The sequence below is a fragment of the Myxocyprinus asiaticus genome, chromosome 5, assembly GCF_019703515.2.
Source record: "Myxocyprinus asiaticus isolate MX2 ecotype Aquarium Trade chromosome 5, UBuf_Myxa_2, whole genome shotgun sequence".
Lineage (NCBI taxonomy): Eukaryota > Metazoa > Chordata > Actinopteri > Cypriniformes > Catostomidae > Myxocyprinus > Myxocyprinus asiaticus.
The window spans coordinates 54,399,288-54,422,300 of record NC_059348.1 but is presented as its reverse complement, the minus strand read 5'-3'; the positions used below and the strand labels follow the sequence as shown (position 1 = coordinate 54,422,300).

Below are 23,013 nucleotides of genomic sequence, written 5' to 3'. Positions count from 1 at the left end.
TCCCCACAGCGTTGTGAAAGACTGATCTCCAGTTATCAGAAGCGTTTGGTTGCAGTTGTTGCTGCTAAAGTTGGCACAACCAGCTATTAAGGTTAAGGGGGCAGTTAGTTTTTCACATGGGTGATATAGGTGTTGGATAACTTTTTGGTTCAATAAAAAAAAAAAAAAAAAAAAATGTGACGAGGCGGCCCAGACACAGATATTGCAAGGGTCCAAACTGAATGAAATCCCAGATGCAGTTTATTTTGCAACCAAAATACCAATAATAAACAAAAACAAAAGCGATATTTGGTACATAATGCTGGACTTTTAATTATAAACAAGCTTGAAATACACAGGGGACTCTCTTTTCTAAATGTCTTCACTCCTTGGTGCGCTCACAAACAGATAAGAGATGCAAAATATGTATTCTTAGCATAATTATTACAATGTATTACAATTATGGCTGCCAGTTAAACGCTTTAATTTAGTGTGATTATTTTTATGAAATATAACGTGACCCATACGTAAATACCAACAATTTTAGTCACAGTTTAGAGCCCTGCATTACATAGATACTAAATGAATGAATAACACGAAATCTGTACAAAACATGCCCAGGTCTTATTTGAGCCCAAAATTAAAAGACAGAAAGAATAAAATCTACATTGGGCAGATTTTAAGAAAAGAAAATAGTGAGAAAGAGCTAATAACTGGATTTGACCAAATTTGCGAGGTTCGTGATATGAACTCTTTGAAAAATGTTAACTTTTCGTTTGACAGACTTAATAGCAATTTACATTGCACAGAATATGCTTGATCACTTTTGTGTCTTTTGCTGAGGGTTATGTCTTAGTTCAGATTTTATTCTCTCTCAAATGTCATACAGTGGCAAGAAAAAGTATGTGAACCCTTTCACCTGCGTTTATGTATTACTTTGTCTTAAAATCTGGTTTGATCATCTAAGTTACAATAATGAACAAACACAGTCTTATTAAACTAATAACACGCACATTATTGTATTGTTCTTGTACATATTAAATACATAATTTAAACATTCACAGTGTAAAACTGGAAAAAGTATGTGAACCCCTAGGATAATGACATCAACAGCTAATTAAAGTCAGGAGTTTGCAAACCTGGCATCTAATTAATGAAATGAGATTTGAGGTGTGGATGAGAGCTACTTTGACTCATAAAAAGCCCTCAAACATTTTTAGTTTGCTATTCACAAGAAGCATCTGCTGACGTGGACCATGCCTCAGAAGACCTACGATCAAGAATTGTTGGTTTGCATAAAGATGGAAAGGGTAAAGTTATTTGAAGAAGACAAATTGTCCATAAATGGAGAGGATTAGTACAGTGGCTACTCTCCCTAGAAGTCCAGCCAAGATGACTCAAAAGGAACACTGCAGAATGCTCAGTGAGGTAAAAAAGAACCCTAGAGTGACAGATAATGACTTGAAGGAATCACTGGAACTGGTTAACATCTCTGTTCATGAGTCTATTTATGGAAAACATTAAACAGCATTGGTGTCCATTAGGGCTGGGTGATATATAGTGGTGACGATATAAAGGGTCAATCGATAAGAGATTTTGCTATATCGTGTATATCGCGATATGTAAATATCCATGTGCGCAGAGCGAGCATATCTATCAGCGGGCACACTTCACATGAGAGTGAAACCAGGCTTGAGCGGGGAATGAGTTGTGGCCATTAAAATTGACAGTTATTGGGGCCTGGGTTGCTCAGTAGTAAAATACGCTATAATGTGGTTTGTTCTCGGTGGGGCACGTGGTGAATTGAGCGTGGTTGCCGCGGTGGATGGCGTGAAGCCTCCACACGCGCTATGTCTCCGTGGCAACGCGCTCAACAAGCCACGTGATAAGATGCGCGGATTGACGGTCTCAGACGCGGAGGCAACTGGGATTCGTCCTCCGCCACCCGGACTGAGGCGAATCACTATGCGACCACGAGGACTTAGAGCGCATTGGGAACTGGGCATTCCAAATTGGGAGAAAAAGGGGGAAAATCCCCCCCCCCCCCAAAAAAAAAAACAGTTATTTGCACACGCTGGTTTAACGGCAGATTCACTAAAGGAGTAATGCAGATCAGGCAACGCCGCAAACTCGCCCACAAACTCATTGCATTTGCAATTCTGATTTTGAGGGCCGATTCTGAGCGCTCTATAGTGGAGGATGCAGCAGTCCACCGTGATCAGACACACTTTGCCGGGACAGCGTCACTTTGATCCAGACACCTGAATCATCTCTTTAACATGTCGAGGTGTGCTTGACTACACCGCACATCTGTACTTCTCCATCATTTGATGAATTGTTTCTGATATGATGAAAAGTCAAGAAAAGAGGAGCTTGTTATTAAAACAGGTGCAACATCTGTGGTGTAGGTTCACAAAAGCCGACACCGATTAGAACAAAACTGTCGCACGACATTAATCTCTTGTGGTCATACAACCCTAATTCCGAAAAAGTTGGAACAGTATGAAAATTTTAAATAAAAACAAAAATGAGTGATTTGTACGTTACATTTACCCTTTGCTATATTGAAAGCACCATAACTACACATAATATGATGTTTATACTTTTTTTTTTTTTTTTTAAATGTACAGTAATTTCAAATCAGATGATTGCAACACGCTCCAAAAAAGTTGGGACAGTCGAGTGTTTACCACTGTGAAACATCACCATTTCTTCTAATAACACTTATTAAGCATTTGGGCACTGAAGACACAAGTTTGTCAAGTTTAGAAAGTGGAATTTTCCCCCATTCATCCATTATGTAAGTCTTTAGCTGTACAATTGTGCGGGGTCTTCGTTGCCAGATGGTGTGCTTAATAATGCGACACACATTCTCAATTGGAGACAGGTCAGGACTGTAGGCAGGCCAATTTAGCACCCGCACTCTCTGCTCACACAGCCGTGCACCTGTAATCCAGGCAGTTAGTGGTTTGAAGTTGTCCTGCTGGAAAATGCCGGGACGTCCCTGGAAAAGACGGTGTTGGATGGCAGTATATGTTGCTCCAACATTTGTACATATATGTTTGCATTAATGGTATTCTTACAGATGTGCGAGTTACCCATGCCATGGGCACTGCCACACCCCTGGCCCATACAGACACTGGCTTTTGGACCTGACGCTGATAACAGCTTGGATGGTCCTTTTCCTCTTTGGCCTGGAGAACATGACGGCTGTGTTTTTTAAAAACTTTTTGAAATGTGGACTCTTCAGACCAAAAAACACAGTTCCACTGTTCTGCTTTCCATCTCAGATGAGACCAAGCCCAGAGAAGTTGGCAGCACTTCTGGACAGTGTTGATGTATGGCTTCTCCTTTACATAGTAAAGTCTTAACTTGTAGAGGCATGTTTGATGACTTGTTTAAAGTAAATAAAGGTAATTAGAATTGGAAAAAAAATACAATAATTTATGGCATTATTTGAAGATGCTCAATGGCATATGTGTTAACAGAGGAATATTTGACTTCTTACAAACGATAATGAAGGTCTGGTACACCCGATTATCTAACAGTCGTCAAGGAAATATGCTTTGCCGATGTACAGTATTATTAAGCTTACATATTCAATTGAGGGTGCTCTAACGTTCGCATCCCCGCAGAACCAGGCTTGCATCTAGCTGGCAGCTGCCCTGTCATGTTTGCAAAACAACAAGATATACCTTACTTATCTCTTAATTTATTATCAAATGGTAGTGTAGCCTACTAGCTCACCTTTTGCTGCGCTACCATGTTCGCGTAAAACATCCTCGTGCTTTCTGGCAGTGTGACGCTAAAGATTCCAAAGGGAATTTGCTTACTCTCACAGTCTATCCTTCCTTGTTCTTTGCTTTGCTTTGATTTTTACTTTGATTGCTTATTTCTCAGATTCCCAAACCAGCATATCACGAAGTGCATTCAGTGGCGTGAGCGAGCCGAGTGGAATCTTCAAAAAGGCGCTCTCCGCTCAGGTGGAATTATAACCGCTCCACGCTCCGCTCACACGCTCTGATTTACACTTATGTATTGTGGCTATACTTTCGAAACAGTGAGTATTTTAACGTTCAAACATTGGCCCCCATTCACTTTCATTGTAAGTGCCTCACTGTAACAGATTTTTTGATTTATTTATTTTTTGTCCCCAATTTGGAACGCCCAATTCCCAATGTGCTCTAAGTCCTCGTAGTGGTGTAGTGACTCGCCTCAATCCGGGTGGCGGAGGACGAATCTCAGTTGCCTCCGCGTCTGAGACCATCAATCTGCGCATTTTATCACGTGTATTGTTGAGGGCATTACCGCGGAGACGTAGCGCGTGGAGGCTTCGCTATTCTCCGCGGCATTCACGCACAACTCACCACGCGCCCCACCGAGAGCGATGATTTTTTTTTTTTGTGGTAATCAATATTATGCCACAAATGCTGTCGATTGAGCTTTACTTTTATTGAACCCAGAACATTCCTTTAAATCCAAGGGTTCACGTACTTTTTCCACAGCACCGTGAATGTTTAATGGGATGTGTTCAAAAAAGAGAAGGATTATAAATGTTTGTGCTTTGTTAGCTTAAGCACATTGTGTTTGTGTATACTTGTGACTTTGATGAAGATGAGATAACATTTTTCAGTTCCAAAGGGTTCACTTTTTCTTGCCACTGTACTTATCTGTTGTATGTAAACACAAGTACAACATTAAATGTGTGTGTGTGCTCAGATGACAGGACGCAAGGGACGTGTGGTGCGTCGTCCTGATGGTAGCGTAAGATACGAGACCAGAGCGGAACAAGGCCTCACCATCGATCACGTCAACATCAGAGAGAAAGAGCGATTCATGTCAGGAGATAAGGTAAAGACTGCTAACCTTTAAATAACAAATAGCTCCATTATTCTGATTGAGCAAAAAGTGATCTTTTACTCAGCCTCATGTTGTTCCAAAGCTCTCTTCAGAATCTAATGCAAAAACATCTTTTTCTTTCAGTTGATAGCGATCATCTCTGAGGCGGCTAGCTCGGGAATCTCTCTACAGGCAGATAAACGTGTTCAGAACCGCAGGAGAAGAGTTCACATGACCTTAGAGCTGCCGTGGAGCGCCGACCGCGCCATCCAGCAGTTTGGTGAGTGTCTGTCTGTTTGTGACCATGTGTTTGAGAGAAGCTGTTGTGGTTTTCTAATGTTGTGGCTGTGTGTATTATCAGGTCGAACACATCGTTCGAATCAAGTTACAGCTCCAGAGTATATCTTCCTCATATCTGAGCTCGCCGGGGAGAGACGCTTCGCATCTATTGTTGCCAAGAGACTGGAGAGTCTGGTAATGTCATGTACACTTTCAAATGTGACGAACACTAGCGCATAAACACTGCATTTAAAACATTGCTGAAAATGATGCATTTACACCAGCTCCTAACCAAGACATTTTTCATGGAAAGCGAAATGCTCTGCGAAGCTTCCAAATCACAGACAATCAGAACATGTTTAATGCTTAATATACAGCTATGTGATACAGGAATTTGGACCAATAGTACAAATGTACTGGTGCTTTACATATGTTGCTTGGAACTCTCTCAAAAATACATTGTTAAAAAAGAACAGAAAATGTAAAAAGTGTTAGGGAAAGGTGGTGCTTGAACTTCCAAAATTATTTTTGGTTTGTTTTATGAGGCTTGTCATTTTTTAAGTCTTTTTACCAGAATTCTTGACATGTCTACACACAGTTCAGAACCCTGATATGTGTGATGTCATTATTTTCTATCAATAAATATTAACTAAACATAAAAAGTATGTCATTAATTAAAAAAATAAAATTAAAAAAATAAAAATAAAATATATATATATATATATATATATATATATATATATATATACACACACACACACACACACGTGTGTGTGTGTGTGTGTATATATACACGTGTGTGTGTGTGTGTGTGTGTGTGTGTGTGTGTATACAGGTGCATCTCAATAAATTAGAATGTCATGGAAAAGTTCATTTATTTCAGTAATTCAACTCAAATTGTGAAACTCGTGTATTAAATAAATTCAGTGCACACAGACTGAAGTAGTTTAAGTCTTTGGTTCTTTTAATTGTGATGATTTTGGCTCACATTTAACAAAAACCCACCAATTCACTATCTCAAAAAATTAGAATATGGTGACATGCCAATCAGCTAATCAACTCAAAACACCTGCAAAGGTTTCCTGAGCCTTCAGAATGGTCTCTCAGTTTGGTTCACTAGGCTACACAATCATGGGGAAGACTGCTGATCTGACAGTTGTCCAGAAGACAATCATTGACACCCTTCACAAGGAGGGTAAGCCACAAACATTCATTGCCAAAGAAGCTGGCTGTTCACAGAGTGCTGTATCCAAGCATGTTAACAGAAAGTTGAGTGGAAGGAAAAAGTGTGGAAGAAAAAGATGCACAACCAACCGAGAGAACCGCAGCCTTATGATTGTCCAGCAAAATCGATTCAAGAATTTGGGTGAACTTCACAAGGAATGGACTGAGGCTGGGGTCAAGGCATCAAGAGCCACCACACACAGACGTGTCAAGGAATTTGACTACAGTTGTCGTATTCCTCTTGTTAAGCCACTCCTGAACCACAGACAACATCAGAGGCGTCTTACCTGGGCTAAGGAGAAGAAGAACTGGACTGTTGCCCAGTGGTCCAAAGTCCTCTTTTCAGATGAGAGCAAGTTTTGTATTTCATTTGGAAACCAAGATCATAGAGTCTGGAGGAAGGGTTGAGAAGCTCATAGCCCAAGTTGCTTGAAGTCCAGTGTTAAGTTTCCACAGTCTGTGATGATTTGGGGTACAATGTCATCTGCTGGTGTTGGTCCATTGTGTTTTTTGAAAACCAAAGTCACTGTACCCGTTTACCAAGAAATTTTGGAGCACGTCAGGCTTCCTTCTGCTGACTGGCTTTTTAAAGATGCTGATTTCATTTTCCAGCAGGATTTGGCACCTGCCCACACTGCCAAAAGCACCAAAAGTTGGTTAAATGACCATGGTGTTGGTGTGCTTGACTGGCCAGCAAACTCACCAGACCTGAACCCCATAGAGAATCTATGGGGTATTGTCAAGAGGAAAATGAGAAACAAGAGACCAAAAAATGCAGATGAGCTGAAGGCCACTGTCAAAGAAACCTGGGCTTCCATACCACCTCAGCAGTGCCACAAACTGATCACCTCCATGCCACGCCGAATTGAGGCAGTAATTAAAGCAAAAGGAGCCCCTACCAAGTATTGAGTACATATACAGTAAATGAACATACTTTCTAGAAGGCCAACAATTCACTAAAAATGTTTTTTTTATTGGTCTTATGATGTATTCTAATTTTTTGAGATAGTGAATTGGTGGGTTTTTGTTAAATGTGAGCCAAAATCATCACAATTAAAAGAACCAAAGACTTAAACTACTTCAGTCTGTGTGCATTGAATTTATTTAATACACGAGTTTCACAATTTGAGTTGAATTACTGAAATAAATGAACTTTTCCACGACATTCTAATTTATTGAGATGCACCTGTATATACAAACGTGTGTGTGTGTGTGTGTGTGTGTGTGTGTATATATATATATATATATATATACACACGTGTGTGTGTGTATATATACACGTGTGTGTGTATATATATATATATATATATATATATATATATATATATATATACACACGTGTGTGTGTGTGTATATATACACGTGTGTGTGTGTGTGTGTGTGTGTGTGTATATATACACACGTGTGTGTGTGTGTGTGTGTATATATATATATATATATATATATATATATATATATATATATATATATATATATCACACACGTGTGTGTGTGTGTATATATACAAACGTGTGTGTGTGTATATATATATATATATACACACGTGTGTGTATATATATATATATATATATATATATATATATATATATATATATATACACACGTGTGTGTGTGTGTATATATAGGGGGTCACGAACCCCAGGTTAGGAACCACTGCTTTAGTGGATCTCTTTTGTGTTCAGTTTAGTTGTGATACATTCCAGGAAGAACTTTGAGCTGCGCTGAAAACAGTAGCGCTTCGCGAGCTGTCCGTTGACAGTAACGGCTATGACACACAATAACACATTATCGGAGCGCTGGAAAACACTCTTTATTAATGCACTAATGACCAAGAGAGCGATCACTTCACTTCTTCTGAGGATATGCAGCATAAACAATGCTTTTTCTGTTACCGAATTTTAATGCAACAGTTTTTTTTTAAATTTTCGGGCAAGATTTCGGTCCTTTTCTTTTTTCCTCTTTCAGCTGAAAACTGAAAATAGCATTTTAAATGTTAAATGTGTGTTGTGTTCTTCAGGGTGCGTTGACTCACGGAGACAGACGAGCCACTGAATCCAGAGATCTGAGCCAGTACAACTTTGAGAACAAAGTAGGAGCTTGTTCCTCTCGGTAACCAAATTATTAAATGAACCTGTGTATTGACAATATGCCTGTCCTTTTCTCACAGTACGGCACCAAAGCACTGGACAAAATCACTAAAGCTGTTCTAGGACACATCGACAACAAAGTCCCTCCACCGAAGGGCTACCCAGGAGGAGACATCATGTTCTTCAGAGGTATTTGATATCTGATGACGAACATCTCTCAGTGTTGTGGAGTAGCTAACTGACTAAAGACATCGATGGGATGTTTCTGTGTGCTGATTTTAATATTCATGTGCGTGTTTGTCAGATATGAAGAAGGGCATGATTGATGTTGGGATCTTCTGTAAGGAGCCACGCTTCGGACTGAACACAGAGAAAGGTACGTTTGTGCGAGTAACGTTATAATGGCTCTTTTACTGGACGCAAGTTGCAAAACTGCTGCTAGTAACCTGGTTGTAATACAGTACGGGAAGTATTTTTCCCATTCATTTCTCCATTTGGTTTAAAATCAAGAACCAAACCAGTGAGCTCCGAGATCAGTTGATTAGAATTAAATACAAACTATTATTTGAAGCAGAAAAGTGTTTGAAAATCAGATAAAAAGACAAAGGTACGACTTTTGTCGAGCAAATTAATTACTTAGGGTTGGTAACACTTTATTTTAGGGATCAGAAAGTAGACAGTAATTAATGAGTAATAATTGGACTTGTAAGGGACTAGTTACGGACTTGTTTGGAATTATAAGGTGTTTATTAGGCCTTTGTTCATTGATTCCTTACCTTCGACTAATAGCCTCTTTACATTTGTTTTTTCCTAACAATTAACTTATTAGGTAAAAACAAAAGATACCAATAGCTAGTAAGGTGCAAAATACATCCTTTATAGGTTCTCATTACACTATGTGAATGTGCAACTTAAAATTATAAAATAAATACAGAAGGCGGAGACTTTTGATGCTTAGTGTAAATAGCAACAAAAAGCGTCCTCTTTGCAGTAAGGGCAAATAGTGTTAGATGCTATTTGCACCCCAATTAAATACCACCATACAGTATAGGGGTGTCACTGCAGCATGTTTATTGTGTTTATTGAGTCCCACAAACACCATACACCAACCACTGACCCTAACCATCCCTGCTCTTTTGAAATACTTCATTCATTCTACATGTAATTCATACTTTTACAGTGGTGGCCAAAAATATTGGCACCCTTGGTAAATATGAGAAAAGAAGGCTGTGAAAAATATATCCTTATTGTTTATCCTTGTGGTCTTTCATTCAAAATTCTCCTCAGATAGATATCAAACAATTGCAAACACAACACAAGTTTTATCAAAAAACAAATATGTTTGTCAAATATATGTGTGGCACAATTATTGGCACCCTCTTATTCAATACTTTGTGCAACCTCCCTTTGCCAATATAAAAGCTCCGAGTCTTCTCCTATAATGCCTAATGAGGTTGGAGAACACATGGCAAGTGATCTGAGACTTTCCTCCATACAGAATTTTTCCAGATCCTTCAAATTCAGAGGTCCATGTTGGTGGACTCCCCTCTTCAGTTCACCACACAGGTTTTCTATGGGGTTCAGGTCAGGGGACTGGGATGACCATGGCAGAACCTTGATTTTGTGGTCAGTGAACCATTTTTGTGTTGATTTTGATGTGTGTTTTGGATCAGTGTCCTGCTGGAAGATCCAACCAGGGCCTATTTTAAGCTTTCTGGCAGAGGCAGTCAGGTTTTGATTTTATATCTGTTGGTATATGATAGAGTCCATGATGCCATGTATCCAGACAAGATGTCCAGGACCTCTGGCATAAAAACAGCCCCACAACATTAAAGATCCACCCCCATATTTAACTGTTGGCATGAGGTACTTTTCCATATGGCTACCTCTCTGTGTGCGCCAAACCCATCTCTGGTGTTTGCTTCCAAAAAGCTCTATTTTTGTTTTATCTGACCATAGAACCCGGTCCCATTTGAAGTTCCAGTAGTGTCTGGCAAACTGAAGATGCTTGCGTTTGTTGTTGGATGAGAGCAGAGGCTTTTTTTATTGAAACCCTCCCAAACAACTTGTTGTGATGAAGATGACATCTGATTGTAGTTTTGGAGACTTTCTGACCCCAAGACCCAACTAATTCCTGCAATTCGCCAGCTGTGATCCTTGGAGAATTTTTGGCCACTCGAACCATCCTCCTCACCCTGCATGGAGACAATATAGTCACACGTCCTCTTCCAGGTCGATTCTTAACATCTCCAGTTGACTGGAACTTCTTAATTACTGCCCTGATGGTGGAAATGGGTATTTCAATGCTTAAGCTATTTTCTTATAGCCTTTTTCCATTTTGTGAAGCTCAACAACCTTTTGCCACACATTATAACTTCATTCTTTCATCTTACCCATTGTGATGGATGATTAAGGGAATTTGGCTTGTGTGTTACCTCATATTTACACCCCTCTGAAACAGGACGTCATGGCTGAACAATTTCATGTTCCTAGTCACCCAGGTGCACTAAAATATGAATGGGAATATACTTCAGATATATTTTACTCATAAGAATTTCAAGGGGTGTCAATATTTGTGGCCAACGTGTTTTAAAGAAAAATATTTAATTATGAGATTTTCTCACCTTTCAATTAGTTTACTTCAATTAAAGGTTAGATTTTTGTGAATATTTTGAATGAAAGATCAAAAGGATAAACAATAAAGACATATTTTTCACAGCCGCCTTTGCTCTTATTTACCAAGGGTGCCAATATTTTTACAACCTATAAAGGATGTATTTTGATCATACTAGCTATTGATATGTTTTGTTTTTAGCTAATAAATTAAGACAAAAGCAAATATAATGGGGTTATAAATCAAGAATAAAAAAATCAGACAAGGCTAAATAAATACTTCATAATTCCAAGTCCATAACTAGTCACTTACAAGTGTAATTATTAGTCATGAATTACTGTCTAATTTCTGATCCCTTAACTAAAGTGTTACCAAAATGTTATATGGTGTAACCATCAAGTTATAGGTGTTAAAGTATTTCCTTGCACTTTCAAAATCATGAGAGTATACACAACTTAATTATTAATTTCAAAAAGTTTTCAAACACATCTTTCAAGGTGACAAGTATTAATTTATTTGTTTATTTTTTACAGAAATCTTGAAGTTTTTAGTCAAGAATATCAAGAAGTTTTCCCAGGGTTACACCACATGACCTGAACAAAATGGGCCTTTTCATTAAAATGCCAAAACTTCACACTCGGTCTTGAGGGTTTAAAGGGGTCCGCTCTGTTTTGTGTTTTTTTTTTTTTTTTGTCACATAACAGAATGGCAACCTGCATGTTGGTTACACCACATGACTTTGATTTGGTGGACTAAAGTTTTTCAAATATTAATCATTTTTTAAAACAGTTGTTTCACTCCTTATTTTAAATAAATATTAATAAAAGATTATTCTGCACATTATTTCAGTCAAAGTATTTCAGCTTCTATTGAGTTGTTTTTTTTTTTAACTTTCTCTGGATGGTTACACCACATGACATTTTTTAAATTAAGCCCCAGAGAAAATATCAAAATGACGTTGAACTCAACTCAGAAATTGCAAATATGCTCATCATAGAAGAGGTGTGTTCATGTAATTGTTTTGTGTGAATTGCATTTTTATGTAACTTTTAAAAATGTAATCGATCTAGACTAAAAAATGAGCGTCACATCATTGAGCCACATATGAAAATCGTGTTTAATATTTGTATTCACTTACTAATTTGATTCTTTCTGTTCCCAGACTGCAGCATCACCAAATTTCTAAACCGTATTTTGGGTTTAGAGGTTTACCAGCAGAACTCTCTGTTCCAATATTTCACTGATAACTTCGATTACCTGATCAATAAAGACAAAAAAGAGGGGAAATACGACATGGGAATATTAGGTGAGGAATCTGAATGTGTGAACATGTAAAAAGATACGTCTTTTCAGTATTTAACAACCTGGAAACCTGGAAATATCCATGCAAATGGGAAAAAAATCTTATCTAAAATATTTAATTAAAGGAATGTTCCAGGTTCAATACAAGTTAAGCTCAGTTGACAGCATTTGTAGCATAAGCACTAAAATGATGTTAACATGTGTAATGTTTACGTCTTGTGGCTTTACATTTGAAATGGTGTATTTTAACGTTCATGGACTGACCATAAAATATCAGCCATCTTATTTTGAGATGTGTTGTGTGTTCAGATCTTGCTCCAGGTAATGATGAGATTCATGAGGAAACACAGGAGAAGTTTCTAACTCCAGGAAACCCTCAGGAAGGACAGGTCATGCTTTATAAGGTACATGTGTGCTTCATGGGCTCCTTTATTGCTGCACTGCAATTAGTTAACTTTCAGAGGTGCTTAAAATCTCACTCAGATCTTGATGGGGGTCTGTTGGTGATATGTTTTCAAAACATTGTCACTCTTCAAACATTTTAGGGCTCATATAGCGATATCACAGTATTGTCTCAATACTTATTAGATCATTTTCTGTGTATTCACTACAAATCAATTCATGAAGAAACAGGTCGTCTTAATATGTACAAACACTGAAATTGCATTCTCAGTGCGGTCAGGCACTTTTATCAGGTGCCATACTAGACAAAAGTCATGAGAGAGACTCTGTCTGTCCTGCGGGTCTTTCTCATGCATCTTCATGCATTTCAATCCCAATCCAATGATATTGTGTTTTGAGATTTGTCCACTTCAACCACATTCGGAGGTGGTCGAAAGCAGTCAAAAACGCATGTGACCACGTTGAGCTCGCAGCGTTCAAACAGCAGCGAAGCGATGCCTACTTGCCTGTCCATCAACCCTTGAACTAAAACAAGAGTTTAAAGCATTGTCGCTTGTTAATAAGACTTTGTCTTGTGTCTGTTTTCAGATCAGTGTAGATCGGGGAATGCCATGGGAAGAGGCGTACAGTAAAGCGGAGAAACTCTCCGGAGATTACGAAGGGTTTTACCTCTCAAATAAGGTACACACATCACATTTCATTGTGTTTTAGCAATCGTTCTGTGAAGAAATCCTCCAGTTGTCAGAATGTTGCAAATTACCATCTTTGGGTAATCTTTCACCCTGTGTGTATGTTCAGTTACGCGGGAGCCAGCCGTGTGTCCTGCTTGCCGAACAGGGTCGTGGGCGGAACCTCATCCTTTATAAGCCCAACATTGGCAAACAGGCTCACCCCGAGAATCTCGACAACCTGCTTCTGAGATACAACAAGGTGAGACATTACCATCACACATAGACTGATGACGGACAGACAGACATAATCAACACTGTTCTCTCATGTTGTATGCAGAGCACTTGTTGTATGGTGACATCCAGTGGTAGAAACACAATATGACAGGAATATATATATATATGTGTTGGGAAATAAAAGTGTTCTGTTTTTCCTTGTCAAAGGTAACACCTGAGGAAGCAAAGGACTGCTGGGAAAGTCAGTTTCACTTTTCCTTCACTAACTGCACACATGCTAACTGGTGAGTGACATGCACAATGCAAAAACAGTGTGACCATTGTGGTCCGATTCACAAGCAAAAGACACTTTTGAGCCACTTCTTTCAATTAATAGCTTAATAGACTCGATAGCTCGTGTGTTGCCAGTTTGAATCAGTCTGATGAAATCTTCAAAGAATGACTCAAAGCAGTTGCTGAATCAACATATGATTCACTGAATAGAAGTAGCTTTACTTTCAGAAATGAAGCAAGAGCTTTTTTGTATACTGTACTTAAAATCCGTGCCACTTAAATCAGTACCTATTATTTCTGAAAGGTTCATATGACAACGTGTGGTTTAAAAAAAAAGTAATCAAGTTTTTTTGCAGTGATATTTTAATTGAAATGTGGGGGCTATGCTATCTGTTGCAGGGCTCCCTGTTCTTCTATTCTAATCTTTTCTATTTGCAAAAGTATTGTTTATGTTTGTGTTTTAAGACAAATGCTTTTGTGAAGCATCTTATGTGCCTAAGACTTTTGCACAGTACTGTATATATATATATATATATATATATATATGTGTGCGTGTGTGTGTGTATATATAATATATATATATATATATATATATATATATATATATATATATTCTTTTAATTGTTATCTTTAAAAATCTAATAACAATAATAATAATTAATAATATAATAAATTATATATAGTTTAAAATCAACAAATATTAAACTGAAAATTACAATAATTAATGAATATTATTATTCTTTATTATTATTAATAATAATAATAATATAATAACCACACACACACACACACACATATATATATATATATATATATATATATACACACCGATCAGCCACAACATTAAAACCACTTGCCTAATATTGTGTAGGTCCCCCTCATGCTGCTGAAACAGCACCAACCCGCATCTCAGAATAGCATTCAGAGATGATATTCTTCTCACCACAATTGTAAAGAGCGGTTATCTGAGTTACCGTAGACTTTGTCAGTTCAAACCAGTCTGGCCATTCTCTGCTGATCTCTCTCATCAACAAGGCGTTTCCGTCCACAGAACTGCCGCTCACACACAACAATCTCTAGAATTTATTCAGAATGGTGCCAAAAACAAAATACATCCAGTGAGCGGCAGTTCTGTGGACAGAAATGCCTTGTTGATGAGAGAGATCAACAGAGAATGGCCAGACTGGTTTGAACTGACAAAGTCTACGGTAACTCAGATAACTCCTCTGTATAATTGTGGTGAGAAGAATATCATCTCTGAATGCTGCTCTGAGATGCGGGTTGGCACTGTTTCGGCAGCATGAGGGGGACCTACACAATATTAGGCAAGTGGTTTTAATGTTGTAGCTGATCAGTGTATATACAGTTGAAGTCTGAAGTTAACATACACACCTTAGCCAAATACATTTAAACTCAGTTTTTCACAATTCCTGACATTTAATCGTAGAAAACGTTCCCTGTCTTAGATCAGTTAGGATCACTACTTTATTTTAAGAATGTGAAATGTCAGAATAATAGTAGAGAGAATGATTTAATTTAGCTTTTATTTCTTTCATCACATTCCCAGTGGGTCAGAAGTTTACATACACTTTGTTAGTATTTGGTAGCATTGCCTTTAAATTGTTTAACTTGGGTCAAATGTTTTGGGTATCCTTCCACAAGCTTCTCACAATAAGTTGCTGTAATGTTGTCCCATTCCTCCAGACAGAACTGGTGTAACTGAGTCAGGTTTGTAGGCCTCCTTGCTCACACATGCTTTTTCAGTTCTGCCCACAAATGTTCTATCGGTTTGAGGTCAGGGCTTTGTGATGGCCACTCCAATACCTTGACTTTGTTGTCCTTAAGCCGTTTTGCCACAACTTTGGAGGTATGCTTGGGGTCATTGTCCATTTGGAAGACCCATTTGCAACCGAGCTTTAACTTCCTGGCTGATGTCTTGAGATGTTGCTTCAATATATCCACATAATTTTCCTTCCTCATGATGTCATCTATTTTGTAAAGTGCACCAGTCCCTCCTGCAGCAAAGCACCCCCACAACATGATGCTGCCACCCCCATGCTTCACGGTTGGGATGGTGTTCTTCGGCTGGCAAGCCTCACCCTTTTTCCTCCAAACATAACGATGGTCATTATGGCCAAATTTCCGTTTCATTAGACCAGAGGACATTTCTCCAAAAAGTAAGATCTTTGTCCCCATGTGCACTTGCAAACTGTAGTCTGGCTTTTTTATGGTGGTTTTGGAGCAGTGGCTTCTTCCTTGCTGGCAGCCTTTCAGGTTATATTGATATAGGACTCGTTTTACTGTGGATATAGATACTTGTCTACCTGTTTCCTCCTGCATCTTCACAGGGTCCTTTGCTGTTGTTCTGGGATTGATTTGCACTTTTCGCACCAAACTACGTTCATCTCTAGGAGACAGAATGCGTCTCCTTCCTGAGCAGTATGATGGCTGTGTGGTCCCATGGTGTTTATACTTGCGTACTATTGTTTGTACAGATGAATGTGGTACCTTCAGGTGTTTGGAAATTGCTCCCAGGATGAACCAGACTTGTGGAGGTCCACAGTTTGTTTTCTGAGGTCTTGGCTGATTTCTTTTGATTTTCACATGATGTCAAGCAAAGAAGCACTGAATTTGAAGGTTGACCTTAAAATACATCCACAGGTACACCTCCAGTTGACTCCAATTAGCCTATCAGAAGCTAATTGCCTAAAGGCTTGACATCATTTTCTGGAATTTTCCAAGCTGCTTAAAGGCACAGTTAACTTAGTGTATGTAAACTTCTGACCCACTGGAATTGTGATAGTCAATTAAAAGTGAAACAATCTGTCTGTAAATAATTGTTATATATATATATATATATATATATATATATATATATATATATATATATATATATATATATATATATATATATATAAACTATAATTGTTGCTATAGTTTGCTAATATGAAATCTGTGGAGTAGTTAAAAAATTTGTTTTAATGACTTCAGCGTAAGTGTATGTAAACTTCTGACTTCAACTGTATGTTGATTGGCCGTATGTGTAATGCAGTGTTGTGTGCATTTCTTATAGGAACGGTAAGTGTAAGCTGAACGAGCAGGGACAGGAGTGTTTTCTGGGAATGCGTCTCAGGCAGTATCACATGCTGTGTGGAGCACTACTGAGGGTCTGGAAACGAGTGTCCGACATCGTCTCTGATGTCACAAGCTCCAGCATCCTACAGATCGTACGACTCAAAACCAAACAAAACAGCAAACAAGTCGGTGAGTTTTCATACATACATTATACCATGAAGTCATATTACTAATGATTGACTGACAGGGCTTTTTCAATGGCCGATGAGCAAGGTGGCCGATACATGCTAACACGATGTAATGATGGCAAATGAGATGTGCATTAAGTAAATAATGATATATGAAATTAATTAAAACTCAATTCATAATTTTGTTTTTGTCAAATTCATATTTGAAAACAGAAAATGTCAAAAATATCAGTGTAACTATATTTTACAAATGCTGCTTTGAAGTCATTTTACAATGATCGTATTTACAAGTTGAATGCACATGAATGCCACTTCGATGTCGTAATTATCAGTGGGAGTGACACTAAGTTTTAGTGTCAGATTTGACTGTACAATGAAGTTTGTACGCTTTGGGTGTATTGGAAACTACATTTCCCATTATCTGTTGCAACATGAGAATGATATAAACAGGTAAAGCATCCATTACACACTGAATGCACGTCCTAAACTCTTCATTTTGTTGTGCATTTTTTTCAGGAAGGAAAGAGAAAAAAAAATATGAAACTGCCTGACATGTCCATTTTATTCTAAACAAAATAAATTGAATACACATTACATCTTAATTAGGACTTACCAACTCATACCTTGTGTGTGGACTGTCACTTAGTTAGCCATGGAAAATATCTGTTAATTGACCTTTAGAAAATAACAAACTCACCACTGACATTCTTGTGTGTTCTTAGGTATTAAGATCCCTGAGAACTGTGTCTCCCGTGTGCGCGCTGAGCTCTCTCGAATGGACGAGGAGGTGAAGAAGGCCAGGCGAAAGAGAGAACAGCTTGCTAATGACCAACGTGCTCGTGTACGGCAAGAGATGCTGGCCAAGATCATCAACGCCCGCAAACTGTGCGCCAACCCTGCCCTCACCCTTCCAAACCACCTTCTCTACCCACGATCCCTCCTCCACCCTACAATGATGCCCAAGAGCGAAGCTGTTAGTGAAGTCCTGGACCTGACCATCAGCCCGTGTCCCTCACCAGACATCAAAACCCCACAGGACGCAGGAATCAGCCTAAACAGCGTGTCTCTTAATGGAGGGATTGTGGGTGGGAGGGGTCGCCCAGGCGTGGTTGCTCCAGAGACCTTTGGCCTTGAAGATTTGATCTCTCAGGAGCAGCAGAGGCACAAGCAGGTCACATTGAACTCCAACTTGCATGTATCGTCATCTTTCAACGTCTTGCGACAGCCGCAGCAGCACGTTCACACCCTCAAGCAGAATCATTCGTCACTAGGCGTGTTGACTCAGCAGCAGAACAGCTCTCGGTTGCAGCAGGATGTTCAGGCATCTGCGCGGTACAGCACGCTTCTGTCGCAACTGCACGGAGGGCAGGACAAAACGCGCATGCTGCGACTTCTCACGCAGATGCGGCAGCAGACCGGTGCATCATCACAGTCTACGCGCGTAGCGCTGCCCTCACATCGGAGCAGTCAACATGCAAATATGCTGACGCACAACTCTAATGCACTTGCACATTCGTTCGGAAACAACGCACAGCAACAACAGCTGCAGGTGCATGGAAGTGAACACAGGCAAGTTTCTCTTAGCAGAGCGCTGCAGTCACAACCCCTGCAGTCACAGTCGCAACCCCTGCATTCCCAGTCGCAATTCCTGCAGTCGCAACCCCTGCATTCCCAGTCGCAATCCCTACAGACGCAACCCCTTCAGACACAGTCGCAATTCCTGCAGTCACAACCCCTGCATTCCCAGTCGCAATCCCTACAGACGCAACCCCTGCAGTCACAGTCACAATTCCTGCAGTCGAAACCCTTGCAGTCACAGTCACAACCCCTGCAGCCACAGTCGCAATCCCTGCAGTCGCAATCCCTGCAGTCGCAATCCCTGCAGTCACAACCCCTGCAGCCACAGTCGCAATCCCTGCAGTCGCAACCCCTGCAGTCACAGTCACAATTCCTGCAGTCGAAACCCCTGCAGTCACAGTCACAACCCCTGCAGCCACAGTCGCAATCCCTGCAGTCACAACCCCTGCAGTCACAGTCGCAACCCCTGCAGTCACAGTCGCAACCCCTGCAGTCACAGTTGCAATCCCTGCAGTCGCAACCCTTGCAGTCTCAGTTGCAATCCTTGCAGTCACAGTCGCAATCCCTGCAGTCGCAGTCCCTACAGTCGCAACCCCTGCAGTCACAGTCGCAATTCCTGCAGTTGCAACCCCTGCAGTCACAGTCGCAATCCCTACAGACGCAACCCCTGCAGTCACAGTCGCAACCCCTTCAGTCACATTCGCAATCCCTGCAATCGCATACAGTAAGCAGTCATTCTGCTTCAAAAATTGCGACCAGTCGAAACAATGACTTTGATTTCGGTGCTTTGGACTTCGGTTGCCCTTCACCAGTTTCGCAACTGCAGTACCCATTTACCTCTCAAGCCTTGCCATCCTCCACCCCACCTCCTTTTCCCTCTTCTCTCTTCGCATCGGCTCCTCCAAACTCCTCCCTTTCGGACTCTAGCTCCTCCTCCTCACACTTCACACCATCTTCCTCGTCGTCTGAACAGTCACATCTTCTGTTATCCAACGGCCACTGCAGTATGGACGCCCTCGATGTGCGCGAGACGCTGGATCACATGATTCATGGAACGCCCCCGGACCACCGCCAATCTGTCATCCAGTTCAGATCAATGGACTGGGACACCACCTAGAGGATGCTGATTGAAATCTCTGGTGGGCACGGTCTGTTAGCAGCCACTGTATCCACACACACATCAATATTCTCGATTCATTACGTTTTGACATCGGTGTCAGCTCACCCGGTTGGCACGTTTAGTTTTCAGTAAGAGTTCAGGAAGACTTTATCTTTTTTGCATTGTTTTCCCCAAGTCATTCTCAGTCCATAAGCTAGTTGCGTTTGGTTCTTTACGTTCAGTGATGACAAATAATGGCACACTTGAAATCTATTTGGTTTTTATTTGCCTTATTTGAAGCAATAGGGCTTATCCACCCACCATTTCACATTAGAAAGCTCAAACAATGATAGCATTGAGGTAAAATAAATGTTTATTTATTAAAACATCTATGTACACTTTAGTGTTTTCCGTTGATCTGTATTTCTGACCTTCTTTTCGTCATAGGGAATTTTTGTTTTTGAATAAATGCCTTCTGTTGAATCAGTGCCTTTAAATCCTTCAGATGCAGTCTTGTGTGTGTGTGCGTGTGTATATAAAGTATATATATATATATATATATTTCTAGAAATAGTAGTGCTATATTATTTATTTCTGTGCTGCTTTGCAGGAGGCGTACTAACCCGATCACATGATTTGAAACTGCTGTTTGAACCCTTAGCCCTGTGAATATCTAATTTCTATATTCTTTCTACATTTCAATAATCTAAACACAGGGACAGAGTAGTTCACGATATCTCGGCTATAACGTAGAAGTTGCGCAGAATACTTGCCTGCTTTACAGACAGCTGATTTCTCAGGTATAGTGTAGACTCATCACTGTCCAAACAAATGATTATTTTATGAAATATAATACAGATGGAACTTTGTGAGCTTTGGTAATTGGAAGCCAAATCATTTATTCGTAGATCTTAAAATAACTTAAAAGAAACCACTGGGGCTCGCATTGAGACGTCTTTCTGCAGAGCGAGAGTGAAACTCAGCAATAAAAACCAAACAAATTACTATATATGAATTACAGACTGCCCCGTGAACAACTTGAGAGGCGTAGTGATATTTTTTTAATTGTGTTTTTATTATATTTGCTTAGAAAGAAACCGAAAACGGATTTGTTTATGAGATTTTGTTCGTATGAGGTCAATGTTTTTCCTTTTGGTCCTGTATTCTCGTGTAGTTGGAATGAAAACAAATGTATTGATGTCTTTGAAATTGCTGTTCGTATTATTATTATTATTGTTATTAATACTAATTTTATTGTTGCTATTTATATCCAAGGGACATTTTAGTAGAGGTAGTTTTGGTTATTGTAATCAAATGAATAAAACACTTTTAAAATGCCTTGTCAGGGTTTTATTTTACTTTCTTGAACCCAAAATACAGAATCAGAGCCTGCAACCTGCCATTAAATCGACTGCACTGCCCGGAACTGCTGTTCAGCATTCGTGTTACTTCTTTACACTAACTCTGAAAACTCAGTTATCCTTTTGGGGTCGGGCATCTAGATTCCCATCACACCAAAATTTCAGTGCAGTTTTTGCAGGCTCCGCTCAGTCGTGTTTAATCTCAGGAAAGTTGAGGAGGGAAATGCGGCATCGTAGCGAGAGATGTGATTTATTTTTTTTTTATTTTTTTTTATTATTATAATTTTTTACATTTTTTAACTACTGTGTTCTACACGGCCTGGCTATCTTATTCTAGACTTTAAGTATATACTTGCATTCAAAAGAAAATGCAGACTTAGGAATATTACTCGAGTATTACTGCAAGGTCTCCCCTTCTTGAGATGTTTTTATGAAATATGTTGCAAGCAGTTTCCCTTTCTCTATTGGCAGATAGTTGTGATTTTCACCATGGCTGAACTGGGCTGTAGTTACTCAATTAAAGAGTCGTTTTCTATGTTTCTACTAAAAAATAACTTGTAAACCTGCCCACAGTTGAATACTCTCCTGTTGCCCTGTGTTTCAAACTCGGCAGAACGCTTTAATAATACAAAACAACATTTATTAAAACTGCTACTGATTGTATGTATTATTTTTGTTGTTGTCGATATTATTGTTATTATTTCCAGTTAGAATTCTGTTCAGCACTTTTTCTGTGGGCTTATTTGTTTTATCCCAATATTTATACGTTTTTATGGATCTGTAAATACTGTAAACAATGTGCCTTTTGACGCATTCTGAACATTTTCTACATTTAACAGAAGGAATATATTGTACTGCAACAATTTTTGTTAACAAACAATAAAAATTTTAAGAGTTTGCTCAAATGTCCTCTTGTCTGTGTTAAATTAGTAAGTCAGTCCTGTTAGCAGGGTGTGGATTATTTTGGAGTGGTATGGGGACGGGGAAACATAATAGTGTTCTGTTTAAAACGTCTTTTTGATTTTGACTTCTAGTGACGACAAAACACTATTTTAGGGTGTGTGATTTGCATTTGATTCTTAGAGAATTCTATTGGATATTGTGCTATTTTTTAAATAAACTCTACTTGTATCATTTTAATAATGTCTTGGATATTTAAACGAAATCAGCTGGTGCTATAGGAGTTTATTTTTAAACTAAAAGATTATCTTTAAATTCCTTCAGTTTCATTTTAAGCCTGTGGTTATCATCATAATCAGATTAAAAGATCTAGTTTTAATTGGCTGTGATTTTGAAGTCCTGTAATCCTGACATAATGTATGATTGTATAAGATTGGTTGCAAATTAGAAATTCCAAATGGAATCATGTACACATTGCAAGATGCGCCTGCAAGCCCTTTCAACATATACCGATATTAAGAATTAGCATATTAACTAGTAAACATGTAATCATAGATATCTATAATTCATCCTGCATATGATTAAATACATTTGCACTAGTAAAAGTGTTCATTGTTGATATAAAAATTGTCATTACTTACGGAAATTCTTCATCAAAAATGGAATTTCAGCTAGTAAAAAACAGTACTTTATCTTTAACTGCATTTTTACTTGTAGGTTTTCACTGTTGTTTATCATTCGCTCTTGTTCAAAATGCAAATACAGATATCTACAATTATTTGTGGGAGGCTACCTTATGTCATGTGGTACATGATATAACGTGTTTATAAGGAAAGTCCAAAATGTTAAATGCTTATTAAAATTTATTTAAATGTTATTAATAATATTAATATATATTAATTAATAAT

At 38.9% G+C, this 23,013-nt stretch overlaps 1 protein-coding gene and 1 long non-coding RNA gene across 8 annotated transcripts in view; one reads left to right on the top strand and one right to left on the bottom strand.

Annotated features, from left to right (window-relative positions):
• The window catches only part of LOC127441320 (protein strawberry notch homolog 2-like), a 52,028-nt gene extending 29,924 nt beyond the window's left edge, over positions 1 to 22,104 (top strand). For all 7 annotated transcript variants that reach the window (XM_051698585.1, XM_051698584.1, XM_051698583.1 and 4 more), the window contains 13 exons: positions 4,699 to 4,830; positions 4,963 to 5,098; positions 5,180 to 5,292; positions 8,339 to 8,410; positions 8,489 to 8,597; positions 8,713 to 8,784; positions 12,185 to 12,328; positions 12,634 to 12,728; positions 13,315 to 13,407; positions 13,525 to 13,656; positions 13,839 to 13,915; positions 16,978 to 17,168; positions 17,890 to 22,104. In XM_051698585.1, coding sequence (XP_051554545.1) covers positions 4,699 to 4,830; positions 4,963 to 5,098; positions 5,180 to 5,292; positions 8,339 to 8,410; positions 8,489 to 8,597; positions 8,713 to 8,784; positions 12,185 to 12,328; positions 12,634 to 12,728; positions 13,315 to 13,407; positions 13,525 to 13,656; positions 13,839 to 13,915; positions 16,978 to 17,168; positions 17,890 to 19,862 — 3,339 coding nt within the window. In that variant the 3' untranslated portion in view covers positions 19,863 to 22,104. The remainder of the gene's footprint in view (positions 1 to 4,698; positions 4,831 to 4,962; positions 5,099 to 5,179; positions 5,293 to 8,338; positions 8,411 to 8,488; positions 8,598 to 8,712; positions 8,785 to 12,184; positions 12,329 to 12,633; positions 12,729 to 13,314; positions 13,408 to 13,524; positions 13,657 to 13,838; positions 13,916 to 16,977; positions 17,169 to 17,889) is intronic.
• Positions 9,319 to 12,253, bottom strand: LOC127441371 (uncharacterized). The gene is made up of 3 exons (XR_007897299.1): positions 12,161 to 12,253; positions 10,844 to 10,914; positions 9,319 to 10,687 (listed from the first exon to the last, which is right to left on the bottom strand). It is a non-coding gene; the product is annotated as an uncharacterized LOC127441371 (long non-coding RNA).
• Positions 22,105 to 23,013: the final 909 nt, after the last annotated feature.